The sequence below is a fragment of the Ranitomeya variabilis genome, chromosome 6 (assembly GCF_051348905.1).
Source record: "Ranitomeya variabilis isolate aRanVar5 chromosome 6, aRanVar5.hap1, whole genome shotgun sequence".
In the NCBI taxonomy this organism is placed as follows: Eukaryota; Metazoa; Chordata; class Amphibia; order Anura; family Dendrobatidae; genus Ranitomeya; species Ranitomeya variabilis.
The window spans coordinates 515,519,341-515,540,204 of record NC_135237.1 but is presented as its reverse complement, the minus strand read 5'-3'; the positions used below and the strand labels follow the sequence as shown (position 1 = coordinate 515,540,204).

The window sequence follows — 20,864 nt, the reverse complement described above, 5'->3', positions numbered from 1 at the left end:
ATCACTTAGTGTCAGCCTCCTAGTGGCAGCAGCATACACCCACGGTCTGTGTCCCCAATGAATGGCTCAGAGAAAAGGATTTTATGGTGAGTACACAAAAATCCCTATTTTTGAATATTGAGAGCTGCTGACTGAAGAAAACCCACCGGGGTCCAAGTAAATAACTTAAAGGGGTTGTCCAGACTCAGGATCCAAGTCTGCAGACACTCTGGGACCGTCTGTGAACCTTGGCCGCCATTATTTTGGACACTTGGCACCTGCTGCTCTCTTAAACACTTTTCCTTTCTGACATGTTGAGTGCCGTGATAATTGCCTAGACCTGAAAATACGCTACTGTATTGCTCCTCTTAAGTTCTTTGCCGCAGAAAACAAGGGGACGATTGAGGGGATGACCCTAGTAGACACCATGACTCAGGCAGTCTTCTTGGAGCAGGGGGTGCGGACACCTGTCTCTCCTCTCTTGAGAACAGAGAGGCTTTGTCCCACCATTAAATTACCGTATATACTCGAGTATAAGCCGAGATTTTCAGCCCACTTTTTTGGGCTGAAATTGCCCCTCTCGGCTTATACTCGAGTCATACCGGGGGTCGGCAGGGGAGGGGGAGCGGGGGCTGTCTAAAAATACTCACCTAGTCCAGGCGCGGTCCCTGCTTCCCCGGCGCCGGCAGCTTCAGCGTCTTCCTGCACTCAGCGGTCACATGGTCCCACTCATTACAGTAAATGAATATTCGGCTCCACCTCCCATAGGGGTGGAGCCGCCTATTCATTACTGTAATCAGCGGGACCATGTGACCGCTGAGTACAGGATGAAGCGCTGCGGCGTCGGGGGAAGCAGGATCTACACAGCGGCAGGGCCAGGTGAGTATACGGGGAGGGGAGCACAGCGCTGCATGATAGTCACCTCGCCTCGTTCCGGGCGCCGATCTGTCTCCAGCAGTGACGCTGAGGTCAGAGGGCGCGGTGACATGGTCAGTGCGCGCCCTCTGCTGAACGTCAGTGCTGGAGACAGATCGGCGCCTGGAACGAGGAGAGGTGACTATTGAAAGTGCGGGGGCCTGAGCGACGGAGAGGTGAGTATGTGATTTATTTTTTTTATCGCAGCAAATGGGGCAAGTGTCTGTATGGAGCATCTATGGGGCCATAACGTTCCTGCAGCACTATATGGGGCCATAACGTTCCTGCAGCACTATATGGGGCCATAACATTCCTGCAGCACTATATGGGGGCCATAACATTCCTGCAGCACTATATGGGGCCATAACATTCCTGCAGCACTATATGGGGCCATAACATTCCTGCAGCACTATATGGGGCCATAACATTCCTGCAGCACTATATGGGGCCATCCCATTCCTGCAGCACTATATGGGGCCATAACATTCCTGCGGCACTGTATGGGGCCATAACATTCCTGCAGCACTATATGGGGCCATCCCATTCCTGCAGCACTATATGGCGCCATCCCATTCCTGCAGCACTATATGGGGCCATCCCATTCCTGCAGCACTATATGGGGCCATAACATTCCTGCAGCACTATATGGGGGCCATAACATTCCTGCAGCACTACATGGGGCCATAACATTCCTGCAGCACTATATGGGGCCATAACATTCCTGCAGCACTATATGGGGCCATAACATTCCTGCAGCACTATATGGGGCCATAACATTCCTGCAGCACTATATGGGGCCATCCCATTCCTGCAGCACTATATGGGGCCATAACATTCCTGCAGCACTATATGGGGCCATAACGTTTCTGCAGCACTATATGGGGCCATAACGTTTCTGCAGCACTATATGGGGCCATAACGTTTCTGCAGCACTATATAGGGGCATAATGTTTGTGCAGCACTATATGGGGCATGTGTCTGTATGGGGCCATAATTAACGTTTGTAGGGCACTACGGCATATCGCGCAAGTGTCTTTATGGAGCATCTTATAGGGCCATAACGTTTGTGCAGCACTATAAGGGGCAAATATCTTTATAGAGCATCTTATGGGGCCATAATCAGCATTTGTGCAGCATTATATTGGGCAAATGTGTCTATGGAGCATCTTATGGGGCCTTTATTAACCTTTATGCAGGATTATATGGGGCATATTTTAATATGGAACATCTTATGGGGCCATAATGAACTGTATGGAGCATTATATGGGGCTCCTGATTCAATATGGATATTCAAAGACACTTAACCTACTGATGTCTCAATTAATTTTACTTTTATTGGTATCTATTATTACTTTTGACATTTACCGGTAGCTGCTGCATTTTCCCCCCTAGGCTTATACTCGAGTCAATAAGTTTTCCCAGTTTTTTGTGGCAAAATTAGGGGGGTCGGCTTATACTCGAGTATACACGGTAAACAAAATTTGCTCACAGCAGCGTATACTCTCACACAGATTATATATCCATGTTTATTTTTTATTTTTTCCCTTCACAGGGCAGCAGAAGGACTTGAAGTGGAATCTGGCTGTCATTCAGCTCTTCTCTGCTGAGGGTCTCGACACCTTCATTCGGATCCTGCAGAAAATGAACAGCATTCTCATCCAGCCCTGGAGGCTGCACGTCAACCTTGGTACCACTCTGTACAAAGCAGTCACCATCTCTTCAGCTCGATGCTCTCTGTCATTACTCAAGACCATGCTCACAGAGCTTTTAAGGGGTGGCTCCTTTGAGTTTAAGGATATGCGGGTCCCGTCCACTCTTGTGACGTTACACATGCTCCTATGCTCCATACCTCTTACTGGAAGACTGGACGGAGAGGAGCAGAAAATTCAGAGCGATATCATAGATATCTTACTGACTTTTACCCAAGGAGTCAATGAACAGTTGACTATCTCAGAGGAGACTCTGGCCAACAATACCTGGTCTTTGATGCTTAAAGAGGTGCTTTCATCTGTCCTAAAAATACCTGAAGGCTTTTTCTCTGGACTCGTCATTCTGTCTGAGCTTCTTCCTTTCCCACTACCAATGCAGACCACTCAGGTAAAATCACTAGCGGTATTATCTTCTCCCTAAGACCAAATGGCAAAGCCAGTTCCATGGAATAAAGGTTTGTGCTCTTACTTTCAGGCTATTGAACCACAGGACATTGCGGTGGCTTTGAACACTAGGAAGCTGTGGAGCATGCATTTACACGTACATGCCAAGCTCCTGCAGGACATAGTCAGGTCCTTCTCCGGGGCGTCCTGTCAACCTGTGCAGCATATGATCAGACGCGTCAGTATTCAGTTGTGTGATCTGGCCTCACCCACCGCCCTCTTAATTATGCGCACAGTCCTGGATCTGATCGTGGAAGACCTGCAGAGGTACGTCACATTCTTCCTGTGTATTTGCTGCATATTACTACATAAAGTAAGTGGGGGGAAAAAATAAAATTAAAGTTCACCTTGTGTGAAGTTATTACATGCTAAGATAGGGCATTTTATTACTAGCCATTCTTTCTTGTGCTTGGCCCTGTGTGGCCAGGTTTACAGTCACCAGGACAGCTAAAGTATGTCATTAATGCAAGGACCCTCGTAGAGTAGCATAGATCTGATCCTCCTGGCAATAATGCTTGAAGGAGATAAAGCATTGTGGTTCAGGTAAACCTCCAGCAATCCTCTCAGGATATGCACTTCAGTGCTTTTGGAATAATCATTAACTTGCTGGATGCACCCATCTTTGCAGATGTATGAATGGTCGAATAAACGGAGAATGAGCGGTATGAGACAGTGATAAACGCCTGTTAGTGATTTGTCAAACCCATATATTCAACATAGCTATTCTTCAGGACTCCCCCATAAGTTTGCCAGTCTCTACTGACCATTTGTCTATGTGTTTATTTAGATTTTTTTTTTTCTCGGAGAGTTTGATACTAAAGGAGGCTGACACTTGAGTAGAAAAAAAAGTGATGTTGCCTACATCCTCTTCTAGGACACTGAGTCCTGGAAAGACCCATCCTGGACTTAAAGATGCTCAGCAGTTTTGTGAGTTTGTCATCAGTGAAGCCAGGAGGGTTCCTCTGTCTTGTGTACATCGGTGACGCGCATCTCCATATTCTCACAGCCGGGCCATTCCATGTTCCCTTCATTGTATGTTCCCTTTGGACTCGCGACAGCCCTCACGGTCTTCTCCATGGGCCTCGCCTCTCTTATGGTACTTGCTAGGTGAGGGATAATCCCTTCCTGAACATTTATTTTAGTTGAAGGCCCCCTGCAGTGAGAGCAGTCTGTCCTGTCTTCTTATAGCTTTGGACTTTTTGCTTGGATCCTAAACTATCAGAAGTGGTGTCCACGCCATCCAGATGCCTAAACTTCTGGGTGTGACCTTCAACGTCCTGGTGTTGTTTTTTTCCCCACTTTAGACAGCTGTCTTGTCTTCTGCATGAGGGTACTGAGCATGATGGTATGAAACCTCTAGGGGCAAAGATATCCTGTAACTTGAGGATCTCATAAAATTTGGAAGGGCCGAACACATCCCACAAACATGAGCTCATCAAGGGGGATGTATGTGGGCATAACTTTGATCTTACAAAGAGCAGAAGTTGTGTTTGGTCTTTTGTCAATCTTGGGAAGGTACAGCTTGCTGTGAGGTCTGTCCGTTTCCTATGCAGTACCTCCCTCTTCAAACCCCTGGGCCATTTCCATGACATCAGGTTTAGTAATTCTTTTGTAATTCCTATTTATTTTGTATATCGTACTGTTTTGTTCCCATTTTGCATCATCTTTGCATATTTACCGGCAGCAGAGCTGCTTTTCCTGACAAACTGGTGACAGCGCTGAGATCTGTCATCTGTGCCAAAGTGGTAACATTGATAAGATGTGTGTAATCCTTCCCCCCCGTCCCCCCGGCTGTTGTCCGTCATAAGTGACATCCAATGCCCTTCCCTCTGGTTCGGGTCTTAAGTTCGCACTACACACCGCCCAGGACCTGATGTCGCCGGCAGTGTCTTGGCTACAGATCAGTCTGGAAAATTTGTGGCCCATCCCTCTACCTTTAGCTCAATGGTCCCTCCCTCCTCCTGGACTACCCATTTGTAGTCTATACCATCAACTCTATGGAGGGGAACTATTCATCTCTACCGTGGAGTACCTGGAGCCCCCTGCCATAAAAGAAGCCAACAGCTTTCTCTACTGGGTGGAACTTTATGCTCCACCAACTTGTTCAGTCTCTATTTTAGGGATGGTCAAGTGACTCACGGTTTTCTCCTACGCCTCATTGGGGGACACAGGACCATGGGTGTTATGCTGCTGCCACTAGGAGGACACTAAGTAATACAGAAAGAATAGCTCCTCCTCTGCAGTATACACCCTCCTGCTGGCTCTCAGTGAACCAGTTCTTGCTTAGTGTCTGTAGGAGGCACTTGGGTCTGCTTTCAGACCCCACCGTTTTTATTTTATCTTTTTACTTTTTATTCTATTTTTTTCCCTTAACCCCTTCACCCCGAAGCCTGTTTTCACCTAAGTGACAGGGCCAATTTTTACAATTCTGACCACTGTCCCTTTATGAGGTTATAACTCTGAAACGCTTCAACGGATCCTGGTGATTCTGACATTGTTTTCTCGTGACATATTGTACTTCATGATAGTGGTAAAACGTCTTCGATATGACTTGCATTTATTTGTGAAAAAAACAAAAATTTGTCAAATTATGAAAATGTAGCAATTTTCAAACTTTTAGTTTTTATGCACTTAAATTAGAGAGTTATATCACATAATATAGTTAATAAACAACATTTCCCACATGTCTGCTTTACATCAGCACAATTTTGGAAACAATTTTTTTTTGTTAGGGAGTTATAAGGGTTAAAAGTTGACCAGCGATTTCTCATTTTTGCAACAAAATTTGCAAAACCATTTTTTTTACGGACCACCTCACACTTGAAGTGACTTTGAGGGGTCTATATGACAGAAAATGCCCAAAAGTGACACCATTCTAAAAACTGCACCCTTCAAGGTACTCAAAACCACATTCAAAAAGTTTATTAACCCCTCAGGTGCTTCACAGGAATTTTTGGAATGTTTAAAAAAAATTGAACATTTAACTTTTTTTTCACAAAATTTTTACTTCAGATCCAATTTATTTTATTTTACCAAGGGTAACAGGAGAAATTGGACCACAAAAGTCGTTGTACAATTTGTCCTGAGTACGCCGATACCCCACATGTTGGGGTAAACCAATGTTTGGGCGCATGGCAGAGCTCGGAAGGGAAGGAGCGCCATTTGACTTTTCAATGCAAAATTGGCTGGAATTGAGATCGGAACCCATGTCGTGTTTGGAGAGCCCCTGACGTGCCTAAACAGTGGAAACCCCCACAAGTGACACCATTTTGGAAAGTAGACCCTCTAAGGAACTAATCTAGATGTGTGGTGAGCACTTTGAACCTCCAAGTGCTTCACATAAGTTTATAATGTAGAGCCGTAAAAAAAAATTAATATTAATTTTCACAAAAAATGATCTTTTTGCCCCAAATTTTTTATTTTCCCAAGGGTAACAGGATAAATTGGACCCCAAAACTTGTTGTGCAATTTGTCCTGAGTACGCTGATACTTCATATATGGGGATAAACCACTGTTTGAGCACATGGCAGAGCTCAGAAGGGAAGGAGCGCCGTTTGACTTTTCAATGCAAAATTGGCTGGAATTGAGATCGGAACCCATGTCGCGTTTGGAGAGCCCCTGACATGCCTAAACAGTGGAAACCCCCCACAATGGACCCCATTTTGAAAAGAAGACCCCCTAAGGAACTTATCTAGATGTGTGGTGAGCACTTTTAACCCCCAATTGTTTCACAAAAGTTTAGAATGTAGCGCTGTGAAAATTAAAAAAATAATTTTTTCTTTCCACAAAATGATGTTTTAGCCCGCAATTTTTCTTTTCCCAAGGGTATGGAGAAATTGGACCACAAAAGTTGTTCTGAGTACGCTGATACCCCATATATGGGGGGAACCACTGTTTGGGCGCATGGCAGAGCTCGGAAGGGAAGGAGCGCCGTTTGAAATGCAGACTTAGATGGATTGGTCTGCAGGCATCACGTTGCATTTGCAGAGCCCCTAATGTACCTAAACAGTAGAAACCCCCCACAAGTGACCCCATATTGGAAACTAGACCTCCCAAGGAACTTATCTAGATGTGTTGTGAGAACTTTGAACCAACAAGTGTTTCACTACAGTTTATAACGCAGAGCCGTGAAAATAAAAAATATTTTTTTTTCCACGAAAATGATATTTTAGCCCCCACGTTTTTATTTTCCCAAGGGTAACAGGACAAATTGGACCCCAAAAGTTGTTGTCCAACTTGTCCTGAGAACGCTGATACCCCATATGTTGGGGGGAACCACTGTTTGGGCGCACAGGAGAACTCAGAAGGGAAGGAGCACTGTTTTAGTTTTTCAAAGCAGAATTGGCTGGAATTGAGATCGGATGCCATGTCGCGTTTGGAGAGCTCCTGATGTGCCTGAACAGTGGAAACCACCAATTCTAACTGAAATCCTAACCCCAACCTTAACCCTAGCCCTAATCCTAACCCTAATGGGAAAATGGAAATACATACATTTTTTTAAATTTTATTATTTTTCCCTAACTTAGGGGGTGATGAAGGGGGGTTTGATTTACTTTTATGGCGGATTTTTATGGTTGGCAGCCATCACACACTAAAAGACGCTTTTTATTGCAAAAAATAGTTTTTGCATCACCACATTTTGAGAGCTATAATTTATCCATATTTTGGCCCACAGAGTCATGTGAGATCTTGTTTTTTGCGGGACGAGTTGACGTTTTTATTCGTACCATTTTCGGGCACATGACATTTTTTGATCGCTTTTTATTCCGATTTTTGGGAGGCGAAATGAACAAAAACCAGCAATTCCTGAAATTCTTTTAGGGGGGGGCGTTTATACCATTCCACGTGTGGTAAAATTGATCAAGCAGCTTTATTCTTCAGGTGAGTACGATTACAGCGATACCTCATTTATGTAATTTTTTTATGTTTTGACGCTTTTACACAATAAAAACTTTTATATAAAAAAAATAATTGTTTTTGCATCGCTTTATTCTGAGAGCTATAACTTTTTTATTTTTCTGCTGATGCTGTATGGCGGCTTTTTTTTGCGGGACAAGATGACGTTTTCAGCGGTACCATGGTTATTTATATCCGTCTTTTTGATCGCATGTTATTCCACTTTTTGTTCGCCTGTATGATAAAAAAGCGTTGTTTTTTGCCTTGTTTTTTATTTATTTTTTTGCGGTGTTCACTGAAGGGGTTAACTAGTGGGATAGTTTTATACAGCGGGTCGTTACGGACGCGGCGATACCAAATATGTGTACTTTTATTGTTTGTTTTTTTTATTTACATAAATGGATTTATTGGGAAATGTTTTTTTTTCTTTGGGGATTTTTTTTATTTCATTTTTATACATCCTATTTTTTATTTTTTTTTATTACTTTCTACTATTGTCCCAGGGTGGGACATCACTGTTTTAGGCTACGTTCACATTTGCGGTCGGCGCCGCAGCGTCGCCGCATGCGTCATGCGCCCCTATATTTAACATGGGGGCGCATGGACATGCGTCGCACTTGCGTTTTGCTCCGCATGCGTCCCTGCGGCGCCCGCGTCCGGGCGCAGAGGACGCAGCAAGTTGCATTTTTGCTGCGTCCAAAATCAGTGAAAAAAAGGACGCATGCGGCGCAAAACGCAGCGTTGTGCATGCGTTTTTGTTTGCGTTGCGGCGCCGACGCTGCGGCGCACAACGCAAATGTGAACGTAGCCTAAGATCAGATCGTTGATCTGACAGTGTGCATAGCACTGTGTCAGATCAACGATCTGACAGGCACATTCCAGAGGCTTGCCGGCGCCTGCTATTAGGAACTCTCAGCAGGCGCCGGCAAGCCAGGTCATTTCATGACCCGGAAGGAGTCCCGCGGCCATCTTGGATCCGGGGACTCCTTCCGGGTCACCGGAGCAGCGCGATCTCATCGCTTTGCTCCGGTGGGAGAGCGCAGGGAGCCCCCGTCCCTGCGTGATCCCCCTCTATGCCGCTGTCACTACTGACAGCGGCATCAGAGGGGTTAAATGCCCGCGATCGGCGCTAGCGCCGATCGTGGGCATTGCTGCGGGGTGTCAGCTGTCATATACAGCTGACACCCGCACCCGATCACCGCGGTGATCGATGCGCCGTACTAGTACTGTGGCTGGCACAAATGCAGTGCCGGCAGCGCAGTACTAGTACGGCGCATGTCGCGAAGGGGTTAATGGAGCGAATGGGGCGACGGTTCCTTTCTAGGTTCCGATCTCCCCCGAACCATCAACAGACAAGTACGTGGGGCGTTCCTCTCGCATCCTTTCCTGCAACGTTGGATGCCAGCCCTGAGCTCATATTACGGGCGACGGTTCCTTCGCGTTCCGAACTCCCCCCTCCATAGCAGGCGACCACATGGAGTAGCCCTCCATCTACCTCTCCTGGAGCCAGTTGCATAGCCGACACGATATATATGGCGTCCGTGCAGCCCCCACTGCATCACCACTGATCTAGTGGATGACGCATGGCGGCAGAAGCTCTCTAACCCCTCCCTGACTATGGCGACAGTGGATTGAGCACCGGCCCACCGCATCTACCGTGAGTACACTGCGGGGGCCGAGGCGCTAGGAGGGTCCTGGTCCCCGGGGTATGGGAGGTCCGCACCTTAAGCCTGTGTCCGTGGGTGGTCCATAGTGCGGCAACCCCACGAAGGAGTGCAGCTAATGATGGCGCTAATAGCGGTCGCGGCGCTGCAGGCAACCGCAGAAGAAAGAAAGGAAAACATTTTTTCCCCCTCAATACAGGCCGGAGTTTTGGCCACGCCCACCGGCGGTTAGCCCCGCTCACTTTTTCTAACGCTTCTCGTTCCCTGTGATGAGCTCCCACTTTCTGGTCTCGGCGGCCATCTTGGGACACCCACAGCCCTGATGCTGCAGCACTGCTCCAGCGTTTCCTATCACAGCTCTCAGGACTAGCGTTTTTCTCTGCCTACACTGCGGACCTGCCCTGGGGACTCAAGACACAGGACCTGGGTAAGCTGCAGACACATAGCTTAACCCTTCCCCTGCTAGTAAGCGCTTTCCTCCAGGCTTTACTATGTCTCAACCAAAGCCTCACAAAAAGTCTGGGAAAACCCACACTGTATTTTTCGCTGCATGTACCTCTTGTAAGGTATCATTACCCCGGGGTCACAATACTGCATTATGCACAGCTTGTGAACCGGTGACTGCTCAGGAACCACCTGTTGCTGATACTGAACCCAGTGAGCCTAGTACCCCTTAGTGGGCTACCTCCCTTACCCGGTCTATGGCATCCCTGGCAAAAGCGTTAGACTCGTTCTGAGACCCTTCCTCTAACCAGCGCACTAATATGGACGACGCTTCCGATGGTCAGAACCCCTCGTACTCCAGGGTTCGTACCTTGCCAAGCAGTTCTCACTCTTCCAGAAAAAGGACTCATGCCATATCCCCAGACCATCAACGGTTTTCGGGTTCTGAGAGCTCCATTTCTCGCTCCCCTTCCATCGGGACTAGTAGAGAACCTGTTTCAGAGGACGATTCTGATACGTCCCTAGATCAGGAATTTCATCACGTTCAGGAGACTCTCGACTCTCTAATTGAGTCAGTGAATAAGGCTTTGAGACTTGAGGAGGAACCCTTATCTAAAACGGATCATGCCGTGTCCTTTAAGAGGACCAAACGAGCTCACAGAGTGTTCGCCACTCATCCCGAGTTTAAGCAAATTGTTGAATCTCACAGGAACTGTCCAGATAAACGATTCACAGGGCAGAAGCCCATGGAGTCCAAATATCCCTTTGCCCAGGATCTAAGAAAAGATTGGTCACAATCTTCCCCAGTAGATCCTCCGGTATCACGCCTGGCTACGAAATCTGTTTTATCCTCCTCGGAGGGCGCCTCTATTAAAAATCCAACCGATCGTCAGATCGACAATATGGCGCGTTCAGCCTTTGAAGCCTCAGCGGCCGCACTCTTTCCATCTTTTGCCGCTACGTGGGTGGCAAAGGTGATAACCCACTGGGCTGAGGTCTTGTCTTCAGCAGTACTGGATACCAGTCTTCCCCCCGAGATAGCAGACCTCGCTACTCAGATAGCCAGAGCTGGAGATTTTGTAGTGACTGCGTCCCTGGATGCCGCTGACTGCGCTTCTCAAGCAGCAGCAAATGCCATCACCATCCGGAGGTCCTTATGGCTCAGGGACTGGCCTGCGGATTCTACTTCCAAAAAGTCATTGACTTCTCTCCCATATCAGAGCGGTCGCCTTTTTGGCGAAGAGCTCGACCAGTTAATTTCTGACGCCACTGGAGGGAAGCGTAAATTTCTTTCACAACAGAGACCCTCTCGGCCCTTTCTGAACCTGCAACCACAGGCTCGGTCCCGAATTTTTTCGTTCCAACTCAAACTGGTCCTCTACTTCCACATCTCCCGGTTCCGGCCGGGCACAACGCGGAGACAGAGGTTCACAGGCCTCTTTTAAGCCTTCCCCTTCATGGAGAGGCAGACCAAGGCAGCCGATCCAGAGAAGCCAGAACGGGCAGACCTTCCACACAATGACTCTCTGCGGTATCCGGAGGACACCCTCAAAGTAGGTGGCCGCCTGCTTTCCTTCAGTGCCACGTGGCTCTCGGTCGTTCATGACGAGTGGGTCCGCGATCTAGTGTCCTCTGGATACAAGATAGATCTCTTATCTCGTCCTCCAAACTGTTTTTTCCTGTCTTCTCCTCCCAGGGCAAAGGCATCAGAGTTCTTCAAAGCTATAAGCTCTCTGAGAAAAGATGGAGTGATTATTCCGGTCCCGCAAAGCGAAAGGTTTCAAGGTTTTTATTCAAACGTCTTCATTATTCCAAAGAAGGACGGTACAGTACAGCCCATACTGGACCTAAAACTGCTGAAAAAGTTTGTCAGGGTGCGACGGTTCCGGATGGAATCGCTTCGTTCTGTCATCGCCTCCATGGAAAAAGGCGAGTTCCTGGAGTCTATAGACATCCAGGACGCATACCTCCACATTCCTATTTTACCTTCTCCCCAAAGGTTTCTTCGCTTCGCAGTTCAGGAAGATCACTTCCAATTCGTTGCTCTGCCCTTCGGCCTCGCCACTGCTTCCAAGGTATTCACCAAGGTCATGGCGGCTGCCGTGGCCATACTCCACACCCGAGGAGTGGTGGCGTTCCCGTACTTAGACGATATCCTCATCAAAGGCCCCTCTTTCCGCTCCTGCAAGGAAGCTGTGGCCATCACAATAGATACCCTTTCTCGCCTGGGTTGGAAGATAAACTTCAAAAAATCTTCACCAGTACCGGCTCAGCGAATTTCCTTTCTAGGAATGATACTCGACTCGTCCCGGGGGTTGGTTCTTCTTCCCCCGGAAAAGATCTCAGTCTTACTGCGAGAAGCTCAGAAGCTCTCTCAGCCTCGCTCTCACTCTCTGCGCTTCAGTACGAGAGTCCTCGGCAGGATGGTAGCAGCTATGGAGGCGGTTTAATTTGCCCAACTACACCTCCGTCCTCTACAGCATGCCCTCCTGGCTGTTTGGGACAGGAACCCGTTCTCCCTAGACCGTCGGTTCCTCCTTCCCCAGGGAGTCAGACAGTCTCTCAGGTGGTAGACATTGAAATCCTCCCTGAATCAAGGGAAGTGTTTTCTTCCAGTACACTGGCTGGTTGTGACAACAGACGCCAGTCTTCTAGGCTGGGGAGCGGTGTTCCTTCATCACACTGCTCAGGGCCGCTGGTCCCCCCAGGAATCATGCCTTCCAATCAACATCTCGGAAACCCGGGCTATCAGGCTGGCACTTCTCCAGTTCCATCCCTTCCTATCAGGTCGCCCAATCAGGATTCAGTCCGACAACGCCACTGCAGTGGCATACATCAACCGCCAAGGGGGAACCCGCAGCAGGGCGGCCATGACAGAGGTAGGCCACATCCTCCGATGGACCGCTCAATGATCTCTGCAGTTCACATCCCGGGAGTGGACAATTGGGAGGCAGACTTCCTCAGTCGGCAATGCCTCGACTCCGGGGAGTGGTCTCTCCATCCGGAGATCTTCCACCAGATCTGCTGTCGTTGGGGAACCCCGGACGTGGATCTGATGGCCTCACGGCTGAATTCCAAGGTTCCCGACTTCATGGCTCGGTCCCACGATCCGGCAGCCATCGGGGCAGACTCTCTTGTACTCCCGTGGCATCATTTTCGGCTTCCGTACATATTTTCCCCGCTTCCTCTCCTGTTGAGTCATCAAGAAAATCAGAGCGGAGAGGGTAACGGTAATCCTGATTGCGCCAGATTGGCCGCCCCGGGCGTGGTACGCGGAACTAGTTCAACTACTTGCCGTCGTTCCCTGGCAATTACAGATTCACGCAGATCTGCTATTACAGATTCACGCAGATCTGCTATCTCAAGGCCCCTTTTACCACCAGAACTCAGAAGCCCTGTGTTTGACGGCATGGCCGTTGAGTCCTGGGTCCTAACCCAGGCAGGTTTCTCTCCAGAAGTCATAGCTACCATGATCAGCGCTAGAAAGCCTACATCTATGCATATCTATCATCGCACTTGGAAGACTTTCTTTTCATGGTGTAGCGACCGAGGACGTTCTCTACATTTTTCCATCCCTTCCATTCTCGAGTTCTTACAAACGGGTTTGGACTTGGGTCTCGCCCTTAGTTCTCTCAAGGGGCAGATCTCAGCCCTGTCTGTTCTCTTCCAACGCAGGATTGCCAACAGATTACAGGTCAAGACGTTTATTCAGGGGGTCCCCCATCGGGCGCCCCCCTATAGGATGCTGTTGGAACCATGGGATCTTGATCTGGTCCTCGGAGTTTTGCAACAGGCTCCTTTCGAACCTCTACAGGAGGTTTCCCTGTCTCTTCTTTTATGGAAATTTGCTTTTCTAGTTGCGGTCACCTCTATAAGACGAGTCTCCAAGCTGGCGGCTCTGTCCTCTCAAGTTCCGTTCCTGAATTTTCATCAGGATAAGGTGATTTTGAGGACATCCCCCTCTTTTCTACCGAAAGTTGTATCCTCTTTTTCATATCAATGAGTAGATTGTCTTACCGTCACTCTGTCCGGCACGAGTCCATCGCATCGAGAAGGCCCTTCACACACTGGATTTAGTGAGAGCTCTTAGGAGATGCATCTCGCGGACAGCGTCTTTCTGCAGGTCAGATGCCCTATTCGTACTCCCGGAAGGACCGAGGATAGGGTTTCCCGTTTCCAAGGCGACAATAGCCAAATGGATCCGTTCGGCTATTCGAGTCCTACCGAGTCAGAGGTCTTCCTGTCCCAGCAGGGATTAAGGCTCACTCCACTCGGTCAGTGGGCGCGTCTTGGGCCATCCGGCACCAAGCTTCGACAGCACAAGTTTGTAAGGCTGCAACTTGGTCCAGCCTGCATACCTTTACAAAACATTACCACATTCACTCAGGCCTCGGCAGATGCGACCGTCGGCAGACGAATTCTGCAGGCGGCTGTGCCGCATCTGTAACTTGTGGGTGCAAGTAGCAATTGCAGTTAATTGTTTCTCACCCAGGGACTGCTTTAGGACGTCCCATGGTCCTGTGTCCCCCAATGAGGCGTAGGAGAAAAGGAGATTTTTGTGTACTCACCATAAAGAATTTTTCTCCGAGCCAATCATTGGGGGACACAGCACCCACCCTGTTAGCCTATTGGCTTTGGTTTTTGTTGAGTTAACTTGGTTTTTGACACAGTTCATCCTTTGTTAAATATTAAGCTCCTACTGCTTTGTTACCAAACTGGTTCACTGAGAGCCAGCAGGAGGGTGTATACTGCAGGGGAGGAGCTATTCTTTCTGTGTTTACTTAGTGTCATCCTAGTGGCAGCAGCATAACACCCATGGTCCTGTGTCCCCCAATGATTGGCTCGGATAAAAGGATTTTACGGTGAGTACACAAAAATCTCCTTTTTCTGCAAAGACCTGGGTCCGATCTTTGTGATTTCAGGATATCTTCCCCCAGCTTTGATCACTGCATAAGTGATGGAGTTGTGTAGTTCTCCCAATGTGCATTTCTTGAAGTCCCGTCCCAATTACAGGGTCTTAACTTGTGCGGTAGGTTCCTGGAACTGTGCAGTCATGGTGGACTCACAGGTCACTACTAGGAGACCGATCTAATTTATTCTCTTCCATTGTTTTCCTTGTGTTCTCCAGTGGGTGAATGCGGAGGGTATTTCTTGGACCATTATAGTCCTAGTCTACTGTGCTCCTACCCGGTTATATCATCATTGGTGTGTTTTTTTTTTTGTTTTTTTTTTTTGTTTTCTCTACTTTCCAGCCCAACTTCCTTTGCTGGGTCAAGTATTCCTGAATTTTGAAGGGTTTTGTGCAACTCCGCTACCTAGATCATTTTTAAGGCCTGTAACCCCATTCTGCAAAGCAAAAGTTTGTCCATGCTCGGCAGTGCTACTCCCGTTTGAGCCATGGGCTGCCATACTTTTGAAATGTTTAACTCTTAGGATCTTCTCTATTCCAGTTTTAGTTTTGGACTCGATTTCTGCCCTGTTTCTACACCCTCTCTCTATACTCCTGAATTTCACCAAGCATGTCTAGACTCCCTTAGGCACTGACCCCTCTGCACTGTCACACCAGCATCTTCTGGGTCCTTAACACCTCATCATACAGTTTGTGCCTTTGTTTTGCTCTTACGTTACACAGGATGAGGACATTGTTTCTTCTCCATTTCCAGAATGCTCCCCGTGCCCTCAGGTTTGGTCAGAGCTCTTGAGATATATATGTGGCTATGGAAGCCGCTCGGCAGTTTTTCTCCTTTTTTAGCCCCTGAGATTACTTTTTTTGTTTTTGTATGTTTAATGTGTTTTTTTTCTGTTACTGTAGAAGCCAATGTGCTCAATGGTAGAGCTGCTTCTTTTCACATTACCACTCATTCTTCTAGGGTGGTATCCAGTTGTCTGCTACAGCCTGCCAGCTGGGCTTTGTTTTTCACCGTCGCGTACTTCATCTTTTTGCTCTCCTACTGCTTTTGGCTTAATGGGAGCTATCTGGTGTTCTAGGATAGGATATAGCCCACCGGGGCCTATAACTTACTAGTCACAGAGCATATACCCATGGTGATATGTTCTCCAGTATATTCAACATGAAAGGGATTTTAATTGAAATGTGTCATAATTAGAAAAATAGGAAGCAAAAAATATGGTCAATTCTGTACTTAATATTCACTACCCTGGTAGGCATGGCCCCCCTTATCCCGTGCCTGGTAGGCATGGCCCCCTCATCCCTAGCGGCTGGTGAAAAAAAATTAATAAATGTTAAAAATGCGACATTTGTATAGTATTAAAATAATTACGGTACATAATGCAAAAATAAAAGTTGCAACACATTGCCTTAAAGGGAACCTATCACCCCGTTTTTTTCGGTATGAGATAAAAATACTGTTAAATATGGCCTGAGCTGTGCATTACAATAGTGTAGTTTGTGGACCCCGATTCCCCACCTATGCTGCCGAAATACGTTACCAAAGTAGTCATTTTCGCCTGTCAATCAGGCTGGTCAGGTCGGATGGGCGTGGCTTCTTCCCCCAGATATTGCGTAGTTTTCCGTTGGTGGCGTAGTGGTGTGCGCATGTCCAACGTCCCCAATCCTGCACGGGGGGGGTGAAAATAGCAGCGATGTCCGTTATTCCATTGGTGGTCGGTGGGCGCGGCCATCTTCCTTTGGCCGCGCGTGCGCAGAAGCGGCGCTCTGCTGGCCGCGGCTTCAGGAAAATGGCCGCGGGATGCCGCGCGTGCGCAGATGGAGATCGCGGCGGCCATTTTCCTGAAGCCGCGGCCAGCAGAGCGCCGCTTCTGCGCACGCGCGGCCAAAGGAAGATGGCCGCGCCCACCGATCACCAATGGAATAACGGACATCGCTGCTATTTTCACCCCCCCGTGCAGGATTGGGGACCTTGGACATGCGCACACCACTACGCCACCAACGGAAAACTACGCAATATCTGGGGGAAGAAGCCACGCCCATCCGACCTGACCAGCCTGATTGACAGGCGAAAATGACTACTTTGGTAACGTATTTCGGCAGCATAGGTGGGGAATCGGGGTCCACAAACTACACTATTGTAATGCACAGCTCAGGCCCTATTTAACAGTATTTTTATCTCATACCGAAAAAAACGGGGTGATAGGTTCCCTTTAAGTACAAAAATCCAATTTTTTTATTAAAAAAAAAAAAAAAAAAAAAAGACTAAAAAGTAGTATGGTGGCTCGGTGGTTAGCACAGTTACTTTGCAGCGCTGGGGTCCTGGGTTCAAATCTCATCAAGGAAAACCTCTGCAGGGAGTTTGTATGTTCTCCCCGTGTTTGCGTGGGTTTCCTCTGGTTTCCTCCCACACTCATCCTGATAGGGAATGTATATTGTGAGCCCCAATGGGGACAGTGATGTTAATGTCTGTAAAGCACTGCGGAATATGTTGGTGCTATATAAGGAGGCATAATAAATAATAAAGCCTTCTATGTACCCCAAGGTGGTACCATAAAACAACTGCAGGTTACCAAACCAAAACAAGTTCTCATGCAGGTCTCGGAAAATGGTGATAAACCACTTTTTTTTTTTTTTAACTACTAAAACAGAAAAAAAACTATGCAAAATTGTAGTGACCTGGCTTTGTCATACAGGGGACTAATACTTTGGGGTTTAGTTTATGACCTGACTTGGGTCCTCGGTTATTGATGGTTTCCTTTTGGAGACTTGTTCGCGACCATTTCTGAATCTGATATAGTGTATATGATGATTTGGGAACTGAATATAATGTGGCCTGTTTCAGCACCCCAGAAGACAAGGAGAAGCAGTTCACAAGTCAGACAGCTCGGCTCCTCGTGCTCCTCGACTCTTTGGCTGCCCACAGAGCCTGCAAAGTAGCAATTCTTCACCTTATAAGTGGAGGGAAAGGCGATGAGCGCTACGCTGAAGTGTTCCAAGAGCTTCTGACATTAATGAAATCTGCGGGTGACCGCGTCGTCCAGCAGCAGTGTGCGGAGTACGTGGCGTCCATTGTGCAGTACCTCTGTGACCAGGTACCTTTTTCTATTCTTCTGTTATTACAATGTCTTTTCCTGAAACTGTGATTTTCTTTTTTTTTTTTTTTTTTTATCTGAAATTATTTATTATTATTTTATTTTTTTAGGACATCGCCCTCATTGTACCAATCTCAGGGGAAGCTCCGGCTTCAGAAGTAGATCAGCTTTCCAACTCCTTACCGAGCAAAGATCATCTTCCTTCCATCTGTGATGGCCTGATGGAGACATTGGCTAATAATGACTGCAGCTATACCACGCTCCTCACCTGTATCAGGACTATGATGTTCCTCTCCGAGCATGACTTTGGCTTCTTCCATTTAAAAAGGTAGCACAAAAATAATTTTTGTTTTATCTCATTTTAAAGGAGTTATCCATGATTTGGAAAACATGGCTGCTAACTTTCAGGAACGGTGCCTCTCCTGAACATGGGTGGTGTGTGGTATTGCAGCTCTGCGCCACTCACTTCAATGGGGCTGAATTATCCTGGACAGTCACTTAAAGGGATGGATTGGGGGGGGGGGGGTACTCAAAAAATCACCTGTGGTTAGAACTCTGTGCGGCGTACACGACATGGCTGCTCTCTTCTGGCCAGTATTGGGGCGGTGTGTGGCCCTACATAAACCTCCTATCAATGTTAGTGACAGCATGGCTGCGCAGGATTAATGTGAATGCGGACATCTAGTTGAAATGGCAGCATAAATTAATTTTCAAAGAAAATCCACACTTTAAAAGAAAAAACAAATTTGATTGTAGTGTAACTCTTACAATGTTTGTAATGTACTTGTTTGGTTCTTTTTCGTCTTTCTTCAGCTCCTTCAGGAAACACAACAGTGCCCTGTTATTGCTCCTGAAGCGGATAGTTTCTGGGTTTGGAAAAGACACCGGGGAATTGGCCTCCTCATTTTTGGATTTCATGCGGCAGATACTGAACTCTGATCCAATGGCAAGTAAATGTTATATACACTACTCACAAAAAGTTAAAGATATTTAGCATTCAGGCAAAATTTATGGAAAGCGTTATAGGTTCACACTACAGTGATATTTTATAATGAAAGTATGTCAAGTAGAAGCAGCGATGGTGATTTCCTCATCTCACACTATTTATTGACACAAATAGCCAATAACAGGGCTGGTACACTCCCAACAAAAATGTCACTGTCTCAATAACTTGTCCTGTAGCCTTGAGCATCAATTACAGCTGACAGCGACGTCTCCTGCTGTTCACAAGTGGAGTCATTGTCTGCTGAGACATGGCGTCCCTCTCATCTCAGGGCGGTCCTCAGGTCATTGAGGTTCTGGGGTGCAGCGTTACAAGCCTCTACATGGGGACTGGGCTGATCCCACTGGTTTTCTATGGGATTCGGGTCTGGAGAAAGTGCATTCCACTGAATTTGAGGTCCCCCAGTGTCCAGCAGCCGTTCCCTAATGATGAGACCTCGATGAGCTGGAGCATTGTCCTCCATGAAGATCAAATTAGACCTGTGTTCGTGCAGAGACACAATGACTGGATGAATGACGTTATCCAAGTAGTAGGGGCTTGTTACTGTACCATTCACCAAGTGTAGGAATCCTGTATTGACCAGACACATCAGCCCACACTAACATCACCGCCAAAGGCTCGTCTGGTGACAACAGTGGCTGATGCATAGCGCTCTCATTGGCGTCTGCAACATAGTTGGCGGACATAATTTCTGCTCGGAGTGAATCACCTTTCATCGGTGAACAGCACTGAGGCCTCCTGGCCCTCTTTTAGCGTAGATGCTCCATGGCCCATCCAAGACGATGACTATAGTGGGGTCAGGTACCCTTGCAGGTTGTCTAGCACACAGACCACGCTAATGTAAATGGTTTTGAATGGTCTGACGTGACACTTGGGGGCCTCTCACCTCCCTTACATGTGCCTGGAGTTGTGTGACTTTCATCATCTGGTTCTGAAGGGCTTTGTTCAGCAGTCATCAGTGTGGGATGTGGCAGAGGACGTCCACTTCTCTGCCTTCCTGTGACTCTTCCTCCATCTCTGTTGCCTCCTTCTGATGACTCTGAGCTCAGTGGTCGCTTCCGGCTGAGATCGTCCTCCCTGAAGCCTCACAATGGCGAGGTCCTGCTGATCAATTGTTAGGGGTCGTCTTGGTCTCATGGTGTCAGAATGTGACGATGAGGACTGTGTAATACCAATTCTAACTGAACCCCGAAATGTATTGGCTAATCCATGGATCAAACGCCTGTTGTGAATTTTGCCATTAAGCTCCTTGTTGGAGAACAGCAAGTTGTGCGAAAATCGTACTGAAATATTGAACAGTTGGACGGGTGCATCCAAAAGTTTAGAGAAGGTCACATTAAGTTCACCTGAAAGGGCTAGAGGGGCTTTAGGGTCATCCTGAAATGTCACCCGAAAACCAAATATCCAGAACATTTTATGAGTAGTATATATGTGTATTGTCAGTGTTAGAGTGCAGAAAACGTTGTGACATGAATGTATAGTGGAGGTGATTGGCACTGAATTCCAGAATATGATATATAGGATGTGTTCTTACACCAGCTCATAGAGTGACTGAACAAGGGGGAGTGAAGCTGGAGGAATACAGGGCAATAGCTTTTTTCCTACACATTCTGATTCCTCTGATCAGTGAATGCTTTTAATCTTGACATTGACCAAAAGATAATCACAAAAAGTGGTTGGAAGGCATTGTCGACCTATAAAGGGTTAATCTAAGTGTGTCACTACATGCGAAGACAACACATTGAGGAGAAGCCTAAGACAGGATTTATCCTAGTTGCTGTTTCCGGCCTCCTGCTGCTGTATAAT

The 20,864-nt window shown here is 47.3% G+C and overlaps 1 protein-coding gene across 3 annotated transcripts in view; it reads left to right on the top strand.

Annotated features, from left to right (window-relative positions):
• Positions 1–20,864, top strand: part of VIRMA (vir like m6A methyltransferase associated) — a 71,041-nt gene that overhangs the window by 36,510 nt on the left and 13,667 nt on the right. For all 3 annotated transcript variants that reach the window (XM_077270970.1, XM_077270971.1, XM_077270972.1), the window contains 5 exons: positions 2,447–2,991; positions 3,079–3,314; positions 17,806–18,055; positions 18,166–18,383; positions 18,869–19,001. In XM_077270970.1, coding sequence (XP_077127085.1) covers positions 2,447–2,991; positions 3,079–3,314; positions 17,806–18,055; positions 18,166–18,383; positions 18,869–19,001 — 1,382 coding nt within the window. The remainder of the gene's footprint in view (positions 1–2,446; positions 2,992–3,078; positions 3,315–17,805; positions 18,056–18,165; positions 18,384–18,868; positions 19,002–20,864) is intronic.